The sequence below is a fragment of the Podarcis pityusensis genome (assembly GCF_964106645.2).
Source record: "Podarcis pityusensis genome assembly, contig: HAP1_SCAFFOLD_124, whole genome shotgun sequence".
Taxonomy (NCBI): Eukaryota; Metazoa; Chordata; class Lepidosauria; order Squamata; family Lacertidae; genus Podarcis; species Podarcis pityusensis.
Genome location: NW_028293371.1, coordinates 54658 through 75599, shown reverse-complemented (window position 1 = coordinate 75599; position 20942 = coordinate 54658). Strand labels below are relative to the sequence as shown.

At 47.3% G+C, this 20942-nt stretch overlaps 1 protein-coding gene across 1 annotated transcript in view; it reads right to left on the bottom strand.

Annotated features, from left to right (window-relative positions):
• Positions 1-20942, bottom strand: part of LOC308469013 (inositol polyphosphate 5-phosphatase OCRL-like) — a gene marked incomplete at both ends in the record, with an annotated part of 54910 nt that overhangs the window by 14313 nt on the left and 19655 nt on the right. Inside the window, 5 exons of the mRNA XM_081024332.1 lie at positions 367-476; positions 9018-9071; positions 10511-10761; positions 10879-10999; positions 11784-11898. Of these exons, the coding sequence (XP_080880458.1) occupies positions 367-476; positions 9018-9071; positions 10511-10761; positions 10879-10999; positions 11784-11898 (651 nt within the window). The remainder of the gene's footprint in view (positions 1-366; positions 477-9017; positions 9072-10510; positions 10762-10878; positions 11000-11783; positions 11899-20942) is intronic.

Below are 20942 nucleotides of genomic sequence, written 5' to 3'. Positions count from 1 at the left end.
ACATTCCTCTTAGTTTCAAATGTACTAGTACAGAGACAGCAACAAAAAGAACAGGAGGGCCTAATATTAGACCTCTCCTGGATTGTTACCAAGTCCTCCCAGACCTTAATGTTTTATCAACAGTTGACTGGTCTGTTTTTCCTCTTCCATTTACCATAACATTTGAAAGATTCAAGGTCAGTCCCAGAGTCTCACAGTTTTTAACTTGCAGCTGGAAATTCCCCTAGTCCAACTCTTGTAAATCAACCAGTTTCAAAGGCTTCCACTAGGGGGAAACAGTTTCTCTTTGTAACAGTCAATAGTATCCTCTTTTAAACAATCCAAAGTTAGTTTCAAATTAGTTTCAACTATCAAGCAGGTGCTTACCTGGAGTCCCAGCGATCTGTTTTAGAGTCGAATTTGTACGTCGGGATGAACTTGATCTCTCCCTCTGTGAAATCAGCAAAAGCTGTCTTTTGGGTACGCTGAATGTTCAGCTAAAGCCAAAAAGAAATCGCTGTCAGTGTTTGTAAAAAGCAAAAAAAAGAAGGAAAGGGTTCTGACCTCCCTTTGTCTCTTCAGCCTGGTCCTCGGACCCTTGTCTGCATAAAAGAGTCCACGAGAATATCCTTGCAGAGTTTTATTCTTAAAAGTCTTTGTGCAAAACACGACGGAAGAACTATACACACCAGCACCAACCAACCCAAACACCAGCCTCAGCACAAACTAACATTTCTCACTTTATATATACAACCTGCTGCAGGCCGCTGAGTCATGCTGACCCAGCTTTATTCGCATTAAAGAAACAGCGGCCATTTTAGCCGTGACACCCCTTCTGTTTCTTAAATGCGAAAAACCCCAACAGAAACAATACATACATACATTATATACATAAACCCAGTTTTGTCATCAATTCATTATGACATGTTGCTGGCAAAGGCTTGGTAAACAAATCAGCAATATTATCTTGTGACTGACAATACTCCAGTTTGATTACCCCATTCTGTACACAATCTCTAACATTCGCATGACGGATAGCAATATGTTTTGGTGCGGATTTCATTATTTCCGAGCCCGCTAATGCAATGCACGATTGGCTATCTTCATACACTTGGATAGGCAAATCTACTTTACAATCTAGATCTTTTAGTATCTGTATAAACCACATGATTTCATTGCATGCTAGCGACAGGCTCCCATATTCTGCCTCACAGGATGAGGTCGCAACAAATCCTTGTTTCTTTGACCTCCATCCAATTATGGAATTGGCAAACATCATAACCATTCCACTTGTAGATTTTCTGGTAGCTACACAGCTTCCCCAGTCCGCATCAACAAATACTTCTAGTTTTTCGTCTTGTGTACTAGATATCTTCAAACATACATTTAATGTCCCCTTTAGATATCTGATAAGCCTTTTCAAAGCACACCAATCAGCAGTACTGGGTTTAGATACACGTTGACTCAGAACATTTGTAGCGCATGCAATGTCTGGCCTTGACCACTGGCTTAAATACAACAGTGATCCTATTTTTGAGTGATACAACTCAGGCTGATCAAATTCATCATCACACACTGTCTTTGGGAAATCTGGTGTCATGGGAGTCTGAACTGGCTTACAGTTTTCCATGCCAAACTGCTCTATCAAATGAAGAATTTTCTCTTTCTGGCTCAATAGGAAGCTTCCATCAGCTTCCTGCCTTACTTCTACTTACAGGCCCTAAGGCTTTAAGCTTAAACCTTTTTCCCAGTTGACTTGTGAGCTTCTGGATCTCATCTGTGGAACTCCCTGCTACAAGCAAATCATCAACAAAGACTAAGAGCATTAGATATTTGTTGCCTGTCCCCTTGGTGTACAGGCATGGATCAGCCACACTCCTTTTAAAACCAATTTTTACAAGGGCTTCATTTAAACACTGGTTCCAACACCTTCCACTTTGTTTGAGACCATAAACAGCTTTTTTCAAACGCCAGACTGCACCATTCCCCTCTTCAAACCCAGGGGGTTGTCTCATTAACACTTCATGGTCTAAATTTGCATGCAGATATGCAGCATCAACATCAAAATGGTGCACTGCTAGTTGTCTTACAGCAGCAATGGAAAGCATTAAACGAAAAGTTTCACTCTTTACAGTGGGAGAAAACACTTCATCATAACTCTCCCCTTTAATTTGAGTGAACCCTCTGGCTACTAATCTGGCTCGAAAACATGGTTCCCCAGATGCAAGGGTTTTTCTTTTGTAAACCCACTTGCATGACACCACTCTGCCACCAGGTGGCGGCATTATAACCTCAAACACTTTGTTACGTTTAAAAGAGTCCATTTCTTCTTTCATGGCTTGTTGCCACAAAGCATGTTCTCCAGGGGGTAAGTCTAAGACTTCATTATAACTTTGTGGTTCCACACAACTCACATTGCATACTCTCACTCCTCCTAGGGCCAAACGCTGAGGAGGTACACCCTTGTTTAAACGCTGGGAGCGCCTAGGCACAAGTACTTCTTCTCCCCCCCTTATCTCTGGCTCTTCTTCCTCTTCCTCTAGAGAAGTATTATCTATTGCCACATCCTTTGGGGAAATCTGTGCCTCCTCCTCATCCTGCTCCTGTGTTGCCAATGGCGTAGAAGAAGCCTCTTCTCTTACCTGCAGGGGCAGTAGGCAATCTGGGTTGGCATGGATCGCAGTCCATCTGTCCTGGTCAGCAAAGTCTGCGCTTCGTGACAGAACCAAGCGTCCTGGGCGTAAATTCAAACGCCACCCTTTGCCATAGGACTGATATCCCACAAACCGCAGTTTCTGCGCTCTAGCGCCCCCTTTCTGGCGCTGAGCTTTGGGGGTATTTACATGTGCCCAAGCACCCCAGTTATGGAGCATTGTCCACTCTGGTTCTTTCCCAAACAACACACGATAAGGAATATCTTTTATAGAGCTAGACCAGGTTCTATTAATCAAAAAGTTCGCTGTCAGAAAAGCCTCCCCCCACAGCATATGGTTGTGACCCAATCCTGCATCCACTAGCAGGCAGTCCTTTCCTGACTGTATTACAGCCCCACGTCTTTCACACAGACCATTTTCAGCAGGGCTATAAGGGTTAGTCAAACGATGAGTGATCCCCTTACATCGCAACCATGCCCCAAACTGTTTGTTCAGAAATTCTCCGCCCCTATCTGTTTGCAGCTGCACAACAGGCCGAGCGAAGAGCTTTTCAGCTTGGGCAACCCATTCTCTGAATGTGGAGAAACACTCAGATTTCTGCTTTAACAAAAACAGCCAACTAAAACGTGATTTATCATCTATTACCAGAAAAGCATATCTGGCGCCCCCTTCAGTCTTCTGTGGAAAAGGGCCTATCACGTCACAATGGACAAGTTCTAAAACCTCTTTAGATACTCTGTCACTTTTAGAAGCCACAGGCTTCCTCTTAGATTTGGCCATTTTACATACATTGCAATCTAGGAAACAGTTACAGCTATTTACTTTTAGGTTCTTGCACACCTTTTGCATCTCTGAAAGCACATGGAAATTGGCGTGACCCAGTTTTCTGTGCAGTTCATGTACACACCCCTTATGAACTGGCAAATTTTCCTGAACCACCTGGGCTGCTTTAACAGGCTTGTCCTGCATTACATATAACCCATTTTCCAACTTTGCATGGCCACATACCCGAGTTCCATTCTTTATCAGACAACCATCCTGTGTGAAGTTAACACTATACCCTGCATTAATCAAACAGCTTACAGACAGCAAACTATAGTCCAAACTGCTGACAAACAGAGTCTCTGGTAGAGTAGTGTTCAAGCACTGCAGGAAACATGTTCCCTGGCCATCAATCTTGCTTCTACGACCATCAGCAAGATAGATTGAGTCTTTTCCATCGGCTGGCTTCTCCAGGGTCTTAAAGTCCTCCCGACTGTTGCAGATAATCCTGCTACTCCCAGAGTCCAGCAACCATGTTCCTCGAGGTATCTTTCTCTCCTCTCGAGAAAATGCAGACACAAACTGAGCAGAACGCGTGTTCTTCTTCCCTGAAGAGAACCCCTTCTGCTTATGTTTCTGCGTCGATTGCTGTCTCTGCTCCACGTCGTCTCCTGGAAGTCTTGCCCTGCATTGACGTTGGAGATGCCCGGCTTGGTTGCATCTATAGCACCTCCTCACCGCCATGGCCAAGTCCAAACCTTGGCGTTGCTCCATTGGCAGATTCTGCTGCTGGCCCCCTCGGCTGTAACTCCTCCGTTCTTGGGGTTCAGCCTGTCTATCTGATCTTCTTTCTGCTTCTTCGGTCAATCTTCCAACCACCTACTCAAGGGTCAGATCTCGGGGAGGCATACTCTCCGTGCTGTTAATCACAGGCAACCAGCTTTCAGGCAAACTTGAAAGGATAATGTAGGTTTGGTCAGTCTCATCATAATGCTTACCTCTCTGCTGTAGTTGAAGAAACAGAGATTTCAGCGTTTGAAGATGAGTTGCCAAACTCTCACCTTCTTTCATAACAGTCCTGAACAGCCTTCTGGTCAGAGAAATTATAGTTCCAGCAGTTTCTCTGACATGCATTGCCCTTAATAAATTCCATCACTCAAACGCTATGCTGGCATTTGCTACATGCAATAACTGAGAGTTGCTCAAACACAGCATAATTGGGGCACGAGCCCTTTCATCTAGCCGTTTTTTCTCAGCAGAGTCAGTCCTCAAAACCTCAGTTTCAACACATTCCCATAGTCCATCTCTTGGGAAGACTGGAAATCTGCCATCTCTGCTGGTGCTTGCTGAGCCCCTTCTGTGGGGTCTCCAGCAAGCTCTCCTGACTCTCTCTTTAGAGTCCGACTGGATGGTCCTGGCTGGCACTCACCGGCTTCTAGCTGCTGCCTCTGTTGACCCTCAGGTCCTGCCTGGCCCTGCAACTGGTGTAGCCGCTCTGTGAGTCGCCTACTGTGGTCCTCCAGTAGTTCAAACTGTTCCAGTAGCTGACGCTGAGTGCTTTCCAGATCCTCAGATCCTAGCCGCTCCAGCGTCGCTGCAGACAGTTACAGCTTGCCACCAACTGCTCCAACGCACAGCCACGGGCTTTGTACACCACCAGGACTCACCAGCTCCCTGCTGAGATGCTGTCAGTCGTTTTGCACTCTGCACATGCTCAGAAACACTGGGCCCATAATCTGTCAGTGTTTGTAAAAAGCAAAAAAAAGAAGGAAAGGGTTCTGACCTCCCTTTGTCTCTTCAGCCTGGTCCTCGGACCCTTGTCTGCATAAGAGAGTCCACGAGAATATGCTTGCAGAGTTTTATTCTTAAAAGTCTTTGTGCAAAACACGACTGAATAACTATACACACCAGCACCAACCAACCCAAACACCAGCCTAAGTCTCAGACTAACATTTCTCACTATATATATACAACCTGCTGCAAGCCGCTGAGTCGTGCTGACCCAGCTTTATTCGCATTAAAGAAACAGCGGCCATTTTAGCCGTGACAGAGAAGCAAAAGACCCCCTGTTGCCTGACAATGGAGTCTATTAACAGCCACTGTTGTGCTGGAAGACCAAGGTGAAGTACTAGTAGGTTAAAGGTAAAGGTAAAGGGACCCCTGGCCATTAGGTCCAGTCGTGACCGACTCTGGGGTTGCGGCGCTCATCTCGCGTTATTGGCTGAGGGAGCTGGCGTACAGCTTCCGGGTCATGTGGCCAGCATGACTAAGTCGTTTCTGGTGAACAAGAACAGCACACAGAAACAGTGTTTACCTTCCCGCCGGAGCGGTACCTATTTATCTACTTGCACTTTGACGTGCTTTCGAACTGCTAGGTTGGCAGGAGCAGGGACAGAGCAAGGGGAGCTCACCCCGTCGCGGGGATTCAAACCGCCGACCTTCTGATCGTCAAGCCCTAGGCTCTGTGGTTTAACCCACAGCGCCACCCGCGTCCCTACTAGTAGGTTAGCCAAGTGCAAAAAAAGGGGTATACCTGCTGAAATCCTATCTTATACACAATTATTAAAGGTACAGGATGCTTGTGCTTTTTTGCCCCATGTCATCTTAAATTACTTTGCTGCATCACACGACAGGAAAATCCTCTAACTCAGGAGCAGCAGACACGTGGCCCTCACAATGCTGCAGAACTACAATTCCCATCATCCCTGATTACTGGCCATGATGGCTGGAGCCAACAGGAACTGCAGCTCAGTAACATCTGGCAGACCACAGGTTAGCTATACCTCCAATAGACAATGTTATATGTACCAATAATCCATACAAACTGTTAACAGCCACCAGAATACACCCCCGACACTATGAGCAACTGCAAAACCATCCTTTTGCAGGTGTGGCAAGGTGTACAAGAATTAACAGGGTATAAATCCAAGGACTCCCTGGCAGACGAGGGAGGGGCATCCCTCGCAGAGGATTTGAATGCCTTTTTTGCCCGTTTTGAAGTAACATCTGCAGCAACACCTGCTGAGGCGTTACCAACACCACCACCACTCCCTGTGAAGGCTTTGCCATCATCACCACCATTACCATCATCAGTACAAAGGAATGTAGTAGTCTCTGTGGAAAAAGAAGAGATGAGGAAGGTGTTGAAGGGAATCAACCCAAGGAAGGCCACAGGGCCAGATGGGGTAGCTGGAAGGGTATTGAGAGACTGTGCAGATCAACTAGCAGGAGTTTTCACTGGGATTTTAAATCGGTCCCTAGCCCAGGCTATTGTTCCATCCTGCCTAAAGTCCTCTATTATCGTTCCAATAGCAAAAAAATCTAACCCGGAAGATCTGAATGATTTTCGTCCAGTAGCACTCACACCTATAATCATGAAGTGCTTTGAAAAGCTGGTCATTGCCTGCCTACCAGAGGGACTGGACACATTCCAATTTGCTTATAAAACGAAAAGATCGACAGAGGACGCTGTTGCGATTGCCCTCCATGCCGTCCTTGCACATTTGGAGCAGCGGGGGGGTTATGCCAGACTGCTTTTTTAAGATTTCAGCTCGGCATTTAATACCATTCTACCACAACGTCTGATGTCTAAACTGGAAGATCTGGGGCTTCCGTTATCACTTTGTGGGTGGATATTGGACTTTTTGTCAGACCGCCCCCAGAGGGTTCGGTTGGGCCCTTATACCTCTAATATGCTTAAGACTAACACAGGAACACCACAGGGATGTGTACTCAGTCCGCTCCTTTATATTCTCTACACGTACGATTGTGTCGCTACTCACCCTAATAACAGGGTTGTTAAATTTGCAGATGACACAACCGTGATTGGGCTCATCCCTGAAAGGGAGGGTGAAACGGATTATAGAGATGAGGTGGAGCGGCTGACAGAGTGGTGCAGAGCTAACAACTTGCTCATAAATACAAGGAAGACAAAGGAGCTTGTGGTGGACTTCAGGAGACAGAAGAGCAACGTCCAGCCACTTTTGATTGATGGGGTCTGTGTGGAGAGGGTAACAACGTTCAGATTTTGGGGCATTGAATTACAAGAGGATCTGTCCTGGAGTGTCAACACAAGGGGGCTTGTGAAGAAGGCGCAGCAGAGACTGTACTTTTTGAGAATACTAAGGAAAAACCATCTTCCGCAGAAACTGCTGCTTGCCTTCTATCACTGTGCCATTGAGAGCGTGCTTACTTATGGCTTATGTGTGTGGTACGGAAGCTGTACTACCCAGGACAGGATGGGGTTGTGCAGGGTTGTTAAGGCAGCAGAGAGCATTGTTGGCTGCCCACTCTCCACCTTAGAGCAGATTTATGCCACAAGGTGCCATAGGAAGGCACTGGACATAGTAAAAGATCCATCGCATCCTGGTCACTGTCTCTTTGAGCTCTTGCCGTCGGGACGGAGATACAGGACGATGAAGACAAGAACGAGCCGTCTTAAGAACAGCTTCTTCTCCAGAGCGATCTCGGCCCTGAATGGGAAGCCCGGACTTTGAAAGTCATCTAATCTCCCTTGCTGTATTATACTGTATTGTTTAATTAGTGTTTTTATGGAGCAGTCAAGTAATTTCGTTGTCCCCGAAGGGGGCAATGACAATAAAGATATTATTATTATTATTATTATTATTATTATTATTATTATTATTATTTTGCATCCTACGTTGGCTCCCAGGACGTTTCTGAGCACAATTCTCGGTGTTGGCGCCAACCTTTAAAGCCCTAATTGGCCTCAGCCCTGAAAGAGTGTCTCCATCCCCATTGTTCAGCCCAGGCATCAGGGTCCAGCACCGAGGGCCTTCTGGCGGTTTCCTCACTGTGAGAAGCGAAGTTACAGGGAACCAGGCAGAGGGCCTTCTGAGTAGTGGCACCTGCCCTGTGGGACACCCTTCCATCAGATGTCAAGGAGATGAGTAACTATACAGCCTTTAGGGAAGTTTTTAATGTTTTATTATGATTTTGCATATGTTGGAAGTCTGAGGCTGCCCCCCTTGCCTTCCTTGCAGCATCCTTTTCAAAGGGCTAAGGCATGACTACACTCACAGAGTTTAAAAACACCATAAGGTGCAGCAATCAGGCCTCTGTTTCAACACAAAATACCAATGATCCTTATGCCAAGTGGGAGAAAGGTCGTCAACATGATGAACACACAAACCTTGGAGAGAAAAATGTAAAACAAAAAGCATCAGCAATTTTATTGGACTTAATGGAAGTCTCTGCTGATAAGAACATGTGAGCAACACAGATTTTCCAGACAGATGCAAAACCTAGAGCAGAAAACCTTAGACCTTTAGATATTGCTGGACAGCAGCTATGCTGGGGCTGATGGGAGTCCAACAACATCTGGAGCGTGTGCTGAGCTAGGAAAGCCCTCTAACTGGGAAATTGCAGAGCAGTCCTACTTATTCCAAAGCAACCCTCCAACTTAATTGGGACTTGCTTCTAATTCAGGTTGCACAAACCTGCAACCTTAAAAAGCATTTGTAGAAGTCGCAGTCATCCTATGTTCTTTGCTCCTAACTGTCTGAAAGTGGTTTCTCTAGCCTAGGCTGGGGTATCCCAGACAAAGGAAATAAACAGGGCAATATCCTAAACCACCACATATAACACAAAGATGTCTCTCACCTGGCCGTAGGTCAGAAGTCTCTGAAGCTCATTTTTAGTGATCAGATGACAATGCTGGAAAAAAGCAAAGAAACCACAGCTACAGGCTAGCTCACGGGGGCGGGGGGCAGCCTGCTGCCACTTCCTGCAATATGTAGTAAGACTGATAACTAGGATTGGGCAGTATGATCCTATTAGGCTAGTGCTCTGTGAACTAGACTGGCTCTTGCACTGCTTCCAGGCCCAATTCAGAGTATCCCATTTGGCCTTTAAAGTGTTTCAAGGTTTGGGAAAAGGGTACCAGAAGAAGGCCCACTTATTTTTGCACTGCCTCTCCACTGACTAGAATCGTTAGCAGGGGCAGCCCTTTCCCAGGGAACTCCTGCTCTTTCAAGTATGGCAGGGCCTTTTCAGTCATGGCACCCGACCTTTCAGAATAATCTCCCAAAGAGGTTCACCTGGCCCCTGCTTTGATGTCCTTTCAGCAAAGACTTTTAGAATTTTCCCTGGTTCTTGAATTCATGGGCAAGGCGCTTGTGGCCCTCCAAACCCTGCTGTACTACACAGGAACATAGGAAGCTACCTTATATTGAGGCAGACCATTGACCCATCAAGCTCAGGACGGACTACATGGACTGGCAGCAGCTTTCAGGCAGAGATCATGCCCAGCCCTATCTGCACAAACTGGTGACTGAGCCGGGAACCTTCTCCATGCAAAATGGCCGCTCTGCTTTTGCATTACTGCCCTTAACAAACTGCAACTCCCACCCCGATCACTGGAGAAGTTGCCCACATTTGCTATAATCTAATCTAGTACATCTCTGCCACTCGGTTTATGTTGCTCTCTACTGGCTGCTCTAGTAGAAACCTTAGTGGTGCAGCTGCAGCAGCAGGGATCGCCGACACTGCACCCTCCTGGTGTTGCTGAAGTGGAACTCTCATGAGCCCCAGTCAGCAAGGCCAGTTCTTAGCAATTATGGGAATTTTGGTCCATCAACATTTGGAGAGCACTATGCTGCCTGCCATAAAGAAGGCTGATCACCGAAGAATGGATGCTTTTGAATTCTGGTGCTGGAGGAGACTCTTGAGAGTCCCATAGACTGCAAGAAGATCAAACCTCTCCATTCTGAAGGAAATCAGCCCTGAGTGCTCACTGGAAGGACAGATCGTGAAGCTGAGGCTCCAAGACTTTGGCCACCTCATGAGAAGAGAAGACTCCCTGGAAAAGACTCTGGTGTTGGGAAAGATGGAGGGCACAAGGAGAAGGGGACGACAGAGGACGAGATGGTGGGACCGTGTTCTCGAAGCTACCAGCATGAGTTTGACCAAACTGCGGGAGGCAGTGGAAGACAGGAGGGCCTGGCGTGCTCTGGTCCAGGGGGTCACGAAGAGGCGGACACGACTAAACGACTAAACAACAACAAATGCTGCCTACCCTGAGCTACACACAGGCAGGAAAGTTACAGAAACATGACTCAATTTCCTTCTCCAGATAGCGGAGACCAGCAAGTTACATCAGCCAAGGCTCTCTCCCTCCAAGCCCTCGAAACGCACTCGTGTTTCATGATTGTCAGCTGCAGCAGACCCTGGTCAGGGGGCAGGAAGCTCATCTGGGCACAGATATCCTTGTAATCCTGGTTTCGGCACTCAAAGTCTTCCACGTGGGCAGCAAGGTGGGAATTGACAACGCAGAAGCTGGTATTGTTGCAGACAAACCTCGCGGCCACACACCCCTTGTTACCCTGCAGGGGCGGAGCAAAGATGGCTGTTAGAGAGCAAGCAGGAAAGAGGGGGGAACTGGTTGGCAGAGATTAGAAAAACAGATAGAGATAGACAGACAGAAAGAAAGATTGACGTAGGGAATTCCGCTGTCAGGGTCTACTCCCCATCTTCCCCATGATGCCTGTGCCCACTGTCTCCCTCATCACTTCCTTGATGCGGCTGAGCTGGTCCTTCCTGACAAAGATGAGCAACATCATTCCGACTAGACGCACCAGCTGCACCTAGAAGATGCAAGGTACTGGGATGTCTACCAGCTCTGTTCAGTGCTTGCTGTCCTGGGCCGGCTGGATGCAGATAGGAGTGGCAGGTGGCACCAACTGGGGATCCCCCAAGGGAAGAAGGCTCAGAGCCAGGGAACTGGTGGGGGGACGTCGACGCTGAGTCGTCCGAGGGAGAAGAGGGAGCAGACTGTGAGCTAGAGGAGGTGTTGGAAACTGAAGAGGCAGGAGGGCAGGAAGATTCTGTGGCAAACAGCAGCCCAGAATCCGAGGCAGAAGTGGAGGCTGGAGGCGGGGGTCAAGAGGCAGAGATCAGGCAGGCTGCTGAAGAAGCCAGGGGGTCTCCCCATCCTGCTGCGATCAGCTCCCCTCCCTGCTGGTCTCCCAGAACACAGAGAAATTAAGAGGAGGGAGCAAAGACAGGCAAGGTGTCAGAGTCTCAGGTTGCTTGGGAAGGACCAGGGGGAGGAGGAGACTTCAGAGAGTGGTGGGAGGGTAGCAACCTTCAGCCTTCACAACTACCTCACTGGGGCAAGACCTGTTGGGAAAGGTTTCTGTGATCACGAGGCCTGCACGGTTTGGGTTTCTTTGAATAAAGAATGTTGGCTTCTTTTGAATAACCCCACTGACACCAGTGGGGTTCTTTTGAATAACCCCACTGACACCAGGTGTTTTTTCTTGCTAACCTCCTCCTCCTCCTCCTCCTCCTCCTCCTCCTCCTCCTCCTCCTCACTCCAGCTACTGACAGCTGTCTGGCTGCTGAAGAAATGGGTGGGGTTGGACTTACTTTCTTGTACTTGGACTTGGAACGCAAAGCCTTTTCCACAGCTGTCAGCCACTCTTGCTCCTTTGTCGAGTCCAAGTAGAAGAAAGCCTCTGTGCTCAGGTCCAGCTCCTGGAACCTAATGCCAAAGTGCCAAAGAGAAGGATGTGGAACTGCAGGAATAGGACTCCAATCGGAACAGATGGGCTGGTTAAATATGCAAAGACAACAGGAGTGTGCAAGGGCAGGCAAGATCAGGACCAAGAACAAACAAGTAATACCAGCCACTTCTTCCTCAGCTTAGCTATTCTGGGCCCCAAAGGAGCTTTGCTAATGGAAGAAAAAAAGCTTTTTCCTTGTATTTTTTAAGATTTGTCAGCCAGCCTGATATCTAAGCACTATCCTAGTAGCCACAGGCAACCAGAAATTCTTTGAAGGCAAGTGAGTTAGTTGATCTCTCCATTCTTCCTTCACCTGGCAACCTGGTTTCCAGGCGGGCTTTCCGGGAGCAGAAAACCACCTCTCAGATCTGCTGTGCCAAGCTGGTTTGCGAGAAGATTACCCCGTAACACCCTTGTCCTCTTTGCAAACCTCCTAAATGGCTAGTCTTCTGTGTTTCCATGCTGGCCATGAAGGAATGGGCATTCCCGACTCTGAAAACAGCACAGAAATACAGCCTGTCTAGTAAAGGGGTAAAAAGAGCAAGCTTAACAGCCTCTGTAAAACAGATTGTTTCTATTCATGACAGTAGGAGGGCAGTTATATGCAAGACTGTATTCAGTACTGTTCGTGCCTGTAAAGGTTTCGGGACAGACATATTCCGACCCTTCCAATCAGTTCCCCCTAACTTCCAGCTGAAACCAGGTACCTTTTTCATACCACAAATGTTCTTCAGTGGTGAACCATGGCATCTCAAATTCCAGGGGAGCCCTGTACAATGCCAAAATTCAGTGCCCCACGCCTCTCAACGTCTATTCAACATCATAGTTGTGGTGTCCCCTGTGGGGCCCGCAAGGCTTCACGCCAGTGTGACCAAACCAGTTGCACTCCCCTAAATCCATCTAAATGTAATTAGGGGGGGGGGGGATTTGTCCCACTTAAGTTGCACTTTATAGCTCAAGAGGGCCCCTCTGGCTGATAATAATATAGTAGCACAGGGGACGCATCACAGAACAACTTGCAAAGCAAAATGACATGTAGTTGGTCCACCACAATTGCAAGATTATTGCATCCTTCAGGAATGGTGTGTCCAGCTCCATCTGAGTCATCATCCAGGCACGCTGTGGAGCTGCCTGGATGAGAGATGGGCATCTTCGGCCAGTCAGGGGTGAAGAGCTGGCAAGATCCCCTGTACTGAGCAGAAAAGCAAACTCTTTGGCCTCCGAGATCTCTCCCAACTCTCAGCAGCCCTCACTATGAGCCATACTAGAGGAATTTTGCCCTGCTTTTGCTGAGCTACAACACAGGAGCGCACCCCCAGGGGGCCATGATGTGGTAACCCTGGCGAAGCATTGCAGAGCAACTGAGAAAGCAGAATGATGTTTGCGTGGACAGTCCATTAGAAAGCTGCACTATTATTGCATCGAGAGCACTTTGCAGAATACGGCCCCCCTCCAGGCAAAAACTTCTGTCTGGAGGCACAGTAGCTTTCATTTCGGAGGTTGTGGTTTTACATCTTCCTATTTATTTATTTATTTATTCAAAATTATTGATTTATTTCATAAAATTTATACACACCAGATGGTAAGAAACATCAAAGCCGTTTACAGAAAGATAAAACCATAAAATCAGGAAAAACCTACAGTACATTAAACGCTGAAGAAGTCAATACCAGAATAGATCAGAACTCACTCCCAAGGTAAGGGGAAGAGACAGCTTACTCTATGATGTTAACCCTTCATGCACTAATTAGACTGAAGCATGTTGGTTATATGAGACTGGTTATCCCGCACAACATGCTCTCACGCAACCCATGCCCTCCAACTGAAAACCCATTTCCTGGACAATATCAACATTGTGTTTTGTGCCTGTGAACTGCACAGTGAATATTTTTATTAGAAAAGAAAACAGCCCCATATTTCAGCTTCTCAAAGTTGTTTTATTTAGTGCGCTGCTACAGCTTGTCACACCCAAATCCTCCAATGAAATCTGCCAAAGTGCTTTTCCAGGCAAAAGGGGGCAAAAACACAACAGTACTAACGGCCATATGGAACCACACCTCAAAGCTGGATCAGACTTCCCAGATCCTGTAGCCTACATCGGGAGGAAGACTGGGGCAGAGGGGCCTAGAGTCGGAGTCAGAGCTGCTCTTAGGGCTGCATGTCTGAAGCATGGGCAGAAATCTTTGGGTGTGAGGTTGCATGGGGCTGTCTCTTTGTGTTTTGGTGGTGCCAAGCCACCAGCCAGCCACAGGCAGGCAACCAACTGGCTTCAGGGGCAAGCTCCTTTGCAAATCCAGTCTGACTTCACCAAATGCAATAGCAGAGTGACCATTCGGCCCGTGTTCTGCTTCGCTGTGAAATGGAGTGTGTTCCTCAACCCAGAGAACCTCTCGTTCAACGTCAAGCTGGTCTAAGGAAGAAAAGCATAAGAGTTAGTCTTGAATCCCCACACACATGTGCTTGGAGATGCCTGCACACTGCACACGTAAAGCACATCTCCTCCCACCCACACCCAAAAAGTCCTTGGAACAATGGTTTGTTAAGGGTGCTGGGAATCGTAGCACTGTGAAAGGAAAACTAAGGTTCTTAGGATTCTTTGGAGGGGGTGGAATGTTGAATACACAGCGGCCACATGGACAGACGGACACACACACCCACACCCACACACCCCAGCATAGCTTCAACTTTTAGCACAAAAAGTCTTCAGCCAGATGTCATGCAACCCTTTGGCAGGGGCAACTTATCATGTTATTGATTTTCCATAACAACAATTAAAAAGGCGGACAATCTTGCAAAGGAGTGTTGCCATTTAAACTGCTGGTGTGACGTAGGAACCCGAACAAAGAGAAGGAACCAACTACGCTGAGTCTGCTTCCGATTGCCCTTATTCTCCACCTCCCTCTATCCTAATCAGCCGCAAACAAGAGTTCAGATTTGAAAGCCTTGTTATCACCTCATTCCCTTCAATTAGCCAGCTGCTCTGGCAGATGACATCAGTTCCTTCCCACTCCCAATATTCCTGCTCCTAACCTGGTTAGCCATAGCCCGGAAGCTGAATCTCAGGGGAACGCCTTTGGGCTGGGAAGGGCTCATCTTTTCTGGGCCTCTTCTCCCCCTCAGGAAGGGGTGCTTGGCTCCTGGCCTGTGAAATGCGCTCAAAATGTCAAGATGCCTTCTTTCCAGGGAGCCAAGGGAGAAGGGGGGAATTTGAAATACCTCCAAACCTTCCCAGGTCAGAGATGCAGGAGTTGCGTCACCTCCAACTTCCTCAGGGATGAAGCAGCTATGAAAAATGAAACATCTGACCTGGGCACGGTTTCTGAGAGAGCAACAGCAGAAGACCCAGACTCTGGCAAGATGAGCATTTGCCCAGTGGATTCTGGCCGCTCCATGAGGGCAGACAAGGGATGGCTGTGGTGGCCGCCAGCCCCTTCCCACTCCATCTCAGATACAGAACGCATTTGCTCTGCCACTCCTTGGCTCTGGCTCCACCTACTGCTGGCCTCCTTGCCTTCCACCCTCCCAGTCCCAATGAGCACCATCCACCCCTGGTCCACAGGCGCAGAGCAGTAGTTAGGTGATCTTGCGCCCCGGCAGAACCGTCCAGATTGCGCCCCCTAGCCACGGACAAGTTAGCTCTTCTTATTGCCTCTCCTCCAACCCCCCCCCCCATTCAATTCACCCTGGAAATACAAGTATCGAAAAGTAAAATGTTAGAGGTTTCCCCCCACCCCATAGCAATATAATTGGATTCAGCTAGCTGGTCAGTCTACTTTTGGTTTCACTCCTGGCTCCTTGTTAAATTAATACTGCATCAGAAACTTCCCAAGCAGATATCCAAAGTTCTTTGGCATTTCTACAGTTGTTAATGAGATGTCTCTTCTAGTCCAGGCGAGTCTTTTGATCTTCTTCTGTTGGGTTGAAATAAGCGACAGACAAATGGCAAGGTGTCATACGGGAGGCATCTCTCGAGCAAGTCTCGGAGAGTCCCTTTTATTGAATATTACAGCATTTGCCACATATGTGCTTATTGCTGATTGGTTAACACAAGTACAAAGCAAAGGTTACATATTACATTAATCACCAATAGATTAAAGGTTGGGAAAGGGAGCACAGAACTAGACAGGCATGAAACCTCCTAATTAAATTATAACTAGTGATTGATTATCAAGACTTAAACTATTACTAATGATTGATTTTGCATGACGTGAAAGAACATAACAATCGCGTTCCGTAGATGTGGTCAACTATGAATTAAGAACAGGTCAGAGTAGAATGTTTTCATGAACTCAGTATGAACTGAACATTCTAGGGTGATGAGGGAATGTCTTAGTATTAGAACGGTTTGTGCAGCATGTGCAGAAGAAAAGCTTAGAAGCAAAACTTCCCATCATGCCACAGTCATGTGCAGAAGCAAAGCTTCCCTTCATTCTTACAGGAAACCAAGAGTCGAAAGCCTTGATTTTCCTTTTTTGCTTTTTCCAGTCATTTCCACACAGTTAGTCATTATTAGAGTTATTAAAACCTTATTATATTAACAAATGCAATTTTTTTAGTCTCCCTTGCTTTCCTGGTGACCTTCAGCTTAAACACAAACTGCTCTGGAGTGAGAACAACCCATCACACTCAAAAAGCCCAGCTGGAGGGACCTGGAAGTGTGAGGGGAAGAGCAATTTTGTAGTGGGTTTGTTGCACAGGAGCACCAAGTTCACTAACTGGCTGATTCAGAGTGAATCCCATTCAAAAAGAGTGCAATGGTGTGTGTTTCAGCCAGCCATCCGGCTGCTGCAACTATTCCCTGGGTGTCACCACACTGTCCTGTCTGTGTGTTTGGAAGGGAATGGGAGCTATGCTCCCCCCGGAGACACTCCACTCCTTCTTCCTTAGCTGTGTTGCTCAACAGTTGAGGCAACCTTCACAGTTCTGGGATGCCGAGGAAGCAAACCAATAGTCACATTCATCTGTACTGGCTCAGTATGACCTATTCTAACAGGTGCTGCCTTTCATATTCACGCCCAAGAGCCTTTCCGCTCCAGAGATCTGGGGCTGAACCAGGGATCTGCACGCCAAGGCTGGAGTAAGAAAGAGACCCAGTTGACGCGCCGGGCATCCCTGGTTCCCCCTCGGCAGTGGCAGCGGTAGCGGCAGTCTCAGCAGCCCGGAGCCAGCCTGGTAGTGCACTTGGCTCTGGCTGGCTTCAGGAGCTGCTCATTGCCGTGGCACCCGCCATTTTGCCTCTCTGGAAGTCCCCATATGATTTGTCTTCTGCCGTTGAACTAATCACGCAACATTCCTTCCCTACTAATAAATCTACAACACTTAAAATATAAATCTGGGAGCCTTATATGAAATCCGGGGACATTCCGGGGACGGATTTTGTTGGGGACAGATTTGTAAATCCGGGGACTGTCCCCCGGAGACAGGGACATCTGGCAATCATTCTGTAATAGGGCTTCTCCTGCCTTTGCCAGTATGTCAGCCTTCCCAGCCTCATTAAAGAGGGCGTTCAGAAGCACTTGTACGTCTGGCCATATGGGATTGTGAGTGGAGAAGGTGGCGCAGTCTGGATGAGTCCCTCTGTCATGCTCTTTGGTCACTGTGACCGAGCACCATTTGGGGCCGATCAGGATCTATGGGGAAGGGGATCCACCCAGAAGTTGTGGAGGGAACGGGAAGAGAAGCTTGGTCAAGAGACTGGCTCATGTCAGAAGGAGGCCTGACTGCATCCTTGGCGAAGCCCAGGGCAGGGCAGGAAGGCAGCATTGCCCAGCGGGAAGGCATTCGGAGGCAAATCATCAGCAAGGAGCAGGAAATCCCCTCCCCTTCCCTCAAGAAGACTGAAGAATCTCTAGTGGGCATTCAGGTGAGTTCAGCATCCCAGGTCTCTGGGGTGTTCCTGTCCATTACAAAGCTGACTCGAGGCTCCGTCAACTGAGCCCCTACACTCCTTGCGTACATGAAAGGGGCACAGAAAGGATGGGAGGCAGCCTTTTCCTGGAGCCGTCTTACCTGCAGCAGTTCACTCGCTGGCTGCTGACCCTTTTCCTCCATCACCTGGATGATCCTCTCAAGAGAGGAGAGTTTCCTGCAGAGTCTGGCCAGCTGCTCATCCCTTCTCCCTGCAATCTCCTTCTCCACCTCTTCCACATGATTCAGCAGGCACTTTTCTTCTTCTTCTTCCAGGAACTGGCGCAGTTGTCTGAACTTCTCCACAGTCTTCAGCCTCTCCGTTTCTGAGGAGGTCTGAGTGAGGAAGATGGTCAGCCTTCAAAACATCAGCAAGAGAATTAGGATTTGAATTGAACTGCTTCCACCCTCTCAGCTTACAAGTCCTCAGGCTTCTCCTTGACTACTTTTCACATAATAAACAACAATGGGAAATAAACTCCATTTAGCTGCATTCAAAGGTGAACTTACCTAATTCGCAATTCTTGGAAAAATATGGAGACCAAAACAGCAATCTTTTGAAATTCACACCTCTGCCTTTTTCAAGGTTGACCCAGCCAGGTAATGTTCACAAAAAATGTATTTATGAGGGTAAAGCACGTATCAACATATTTATACAAGAAGGTAGCCACACTAGCATTTGATTCATTTTCAGAATAATAAATAAATAGCAAACCGATATGGGAAAAGGAGAAATGGGGAGAAGTTGAAATGGGCAGATTTCCCCATCCCTCCTCAGTCCGGACTTGCTTTTTGAAGTGCTTGTTCCCTCACTAGTAACAAGAGTGACACTTCCAAGGAGGTCTTTGCTTTCCTTGTCCAGGTCTGCTTGATAGGCCAGAATTTCCCCTCTCTCTTTCCTCCGAATCTCCAGGTGGCGACAGATCTCTCCCTGACAAGAAAAGGGAAAACTCAGCTTTGACTGAGACACAAAGAGAGGAGATGAATATTATACTGGCTTCTTGGGTCCAGTGGCCTTGCTATAATAGCAAAGTAATTTACTGGAGGGGAAAAAAAGTACAGAACACATACATAAATACTGTAAGTAGTTCTCATCACAAAAGAATATCCAGGTAAACCCATGAACAGCCAGGTAAACCCATCAACAGGTTTCCTGCCAGACAGGAATCTGTTGTAGGCCACCCCTTCTGTGATGTATGTATGATGTATGGAGGGGTGGTCTTGGGCTCCAGGTGGGCAATTTCAAATGTCTATATAAGGACTTGGTTTGGGGTCTCCTCCTCCGTCCTGCGTGTGGTGGGGTGAACACCCTGTTGCAACAGTTAATAAAGATCTGGCTTACTAGCTGCTTTGCTTCTCAATATTCTCTGGTTGGCCTCTGTTATTTTCTCCTACCGATAGAGAAGCTACAAAAGGACTCTATATGGGCTGTGAGGTACCCCAGAAGGGAAAAGGAGCCGTTTTTTCCTTATAACACTGGCCCCCAGTCCCCACCCCCTTGCAGCTGACCCCTTGCTGCTATCTGCTTTGCAGGGTATTGAGGAGGCATCCTGCTAGCCAAAGGAGACATGTGCAATTCACATTTGTAGTGTTCTAAATATGTACAAAGCAACCTTGCTGGGGGATGTGGATGAGGTTAACCTTTTCTCTCCCCGCCATGGTCCCATGAAGCTGCTGTATTTCAAGGGAAGATCCCTTGGCCCCCCTGGTAGAGAGAAAGACTTTGACTCCCTCCTCCCAGGCATCCCAGCAGCCCTCAGGCTTCCCCTTGGCTGCTTCTAAGGTAATAAACAACCACCAATGAATACCATGCCTACTTTGGATCTGAGAATTAAGAAGATCACCTGCCAAGAAGAAAACACAGCTATTTCTCCCCCTCAAGGTATCTTGTATTCCTCGACAGCCTCTTCCAGAGGAATCACCTCGTGGTGTTTGTGCTTCTTGGATCTGCCCCAAACCACACAGATGGGGGCTTCATCCTCCTTGCAAAAGAGTTTCAGGGGCTCCTGGTGCTTCTCACAGACTCCTCCTTTCCCTCTTGAAGACTGAAAGTCTTGGCTACTTTGACAAAGGTAGCCAATTGCCGATTGCGGACGAGGCTCCTTCTCTGGACTCCAACTCAGCCTTGAGGACAGGAAGCCAGCCTCCTTTTTGCCCCGCTGCACTGGATCAGGCCGGACTGGCAGAAGTTGTGCCCACACTCTGGGATGGTCCCTGTGTCGTAAGAGAGTCAGGGTCAGAGAGGGGAATGAAGGAGAAGGACCCTACCAATATCAAATAGATCGTATTCTGCCTTAACACCCTACAAGAAGGTCAACTGTGCCTTGGGGAATGGATCCTTTTTCGTTGTATCGAATTGTATCCTTTTTGCTGTATCTTTCTCATTGACTTTAAGAATGGATATGAATGTATTTTTCCACTCAAATGTATTTTTCCTCAAAATGCTGTACTTTTCTAAATGTATCGAAATGGGTTTTTGTATTTCCCCCCAATCTCATTGCCTAGAGAATGTTCCTTAAATGTAACAATCACTTGTTCCAAATGTATTTGATACAAATGTATTCGAGTGTATACTTTTATGGGAAAACGTAGCTAGGACAATGTGGATATATATCTTGCTTATAGTGCCTTTGAATGGTCAGCGTTTCACGAGCTGCCAAAAACACTCTCCACACCACACTGCCATCTACTGGGTCTACAAATGATACCATGAATACACACAAATACAAGCTCTAAAATAAATTAGTTTTATTTTCCCACAAGTATGCAAACATAAGACTATCACACCCGAATTGATAGCTATGCAGAACAGGATTTCCCCCCCTCCCTCCATCGGATAGCTGCCTGCGCGGCTGTCTTTGAGGGGGGTGGAGGGAGGAACGGGCAGGATCGACATCGGATAGCTGCCTGCCTGCCTGCCTGCCTGCCTGCCTGAACATGCTGTGTCAGAATAAAAGCGAGTTCCTTCAAAATAACACATTCCTTTTTATCTTACCAGTTTCTCATATTGTAAGAAGCGGAAGAAGAAACCATAGAGAGCATGCATATTTTCCTTCTGATCAATGAATTCAAACGTTACAATTATCCATTTTAGAATGAGCACCTATAGGGAGAA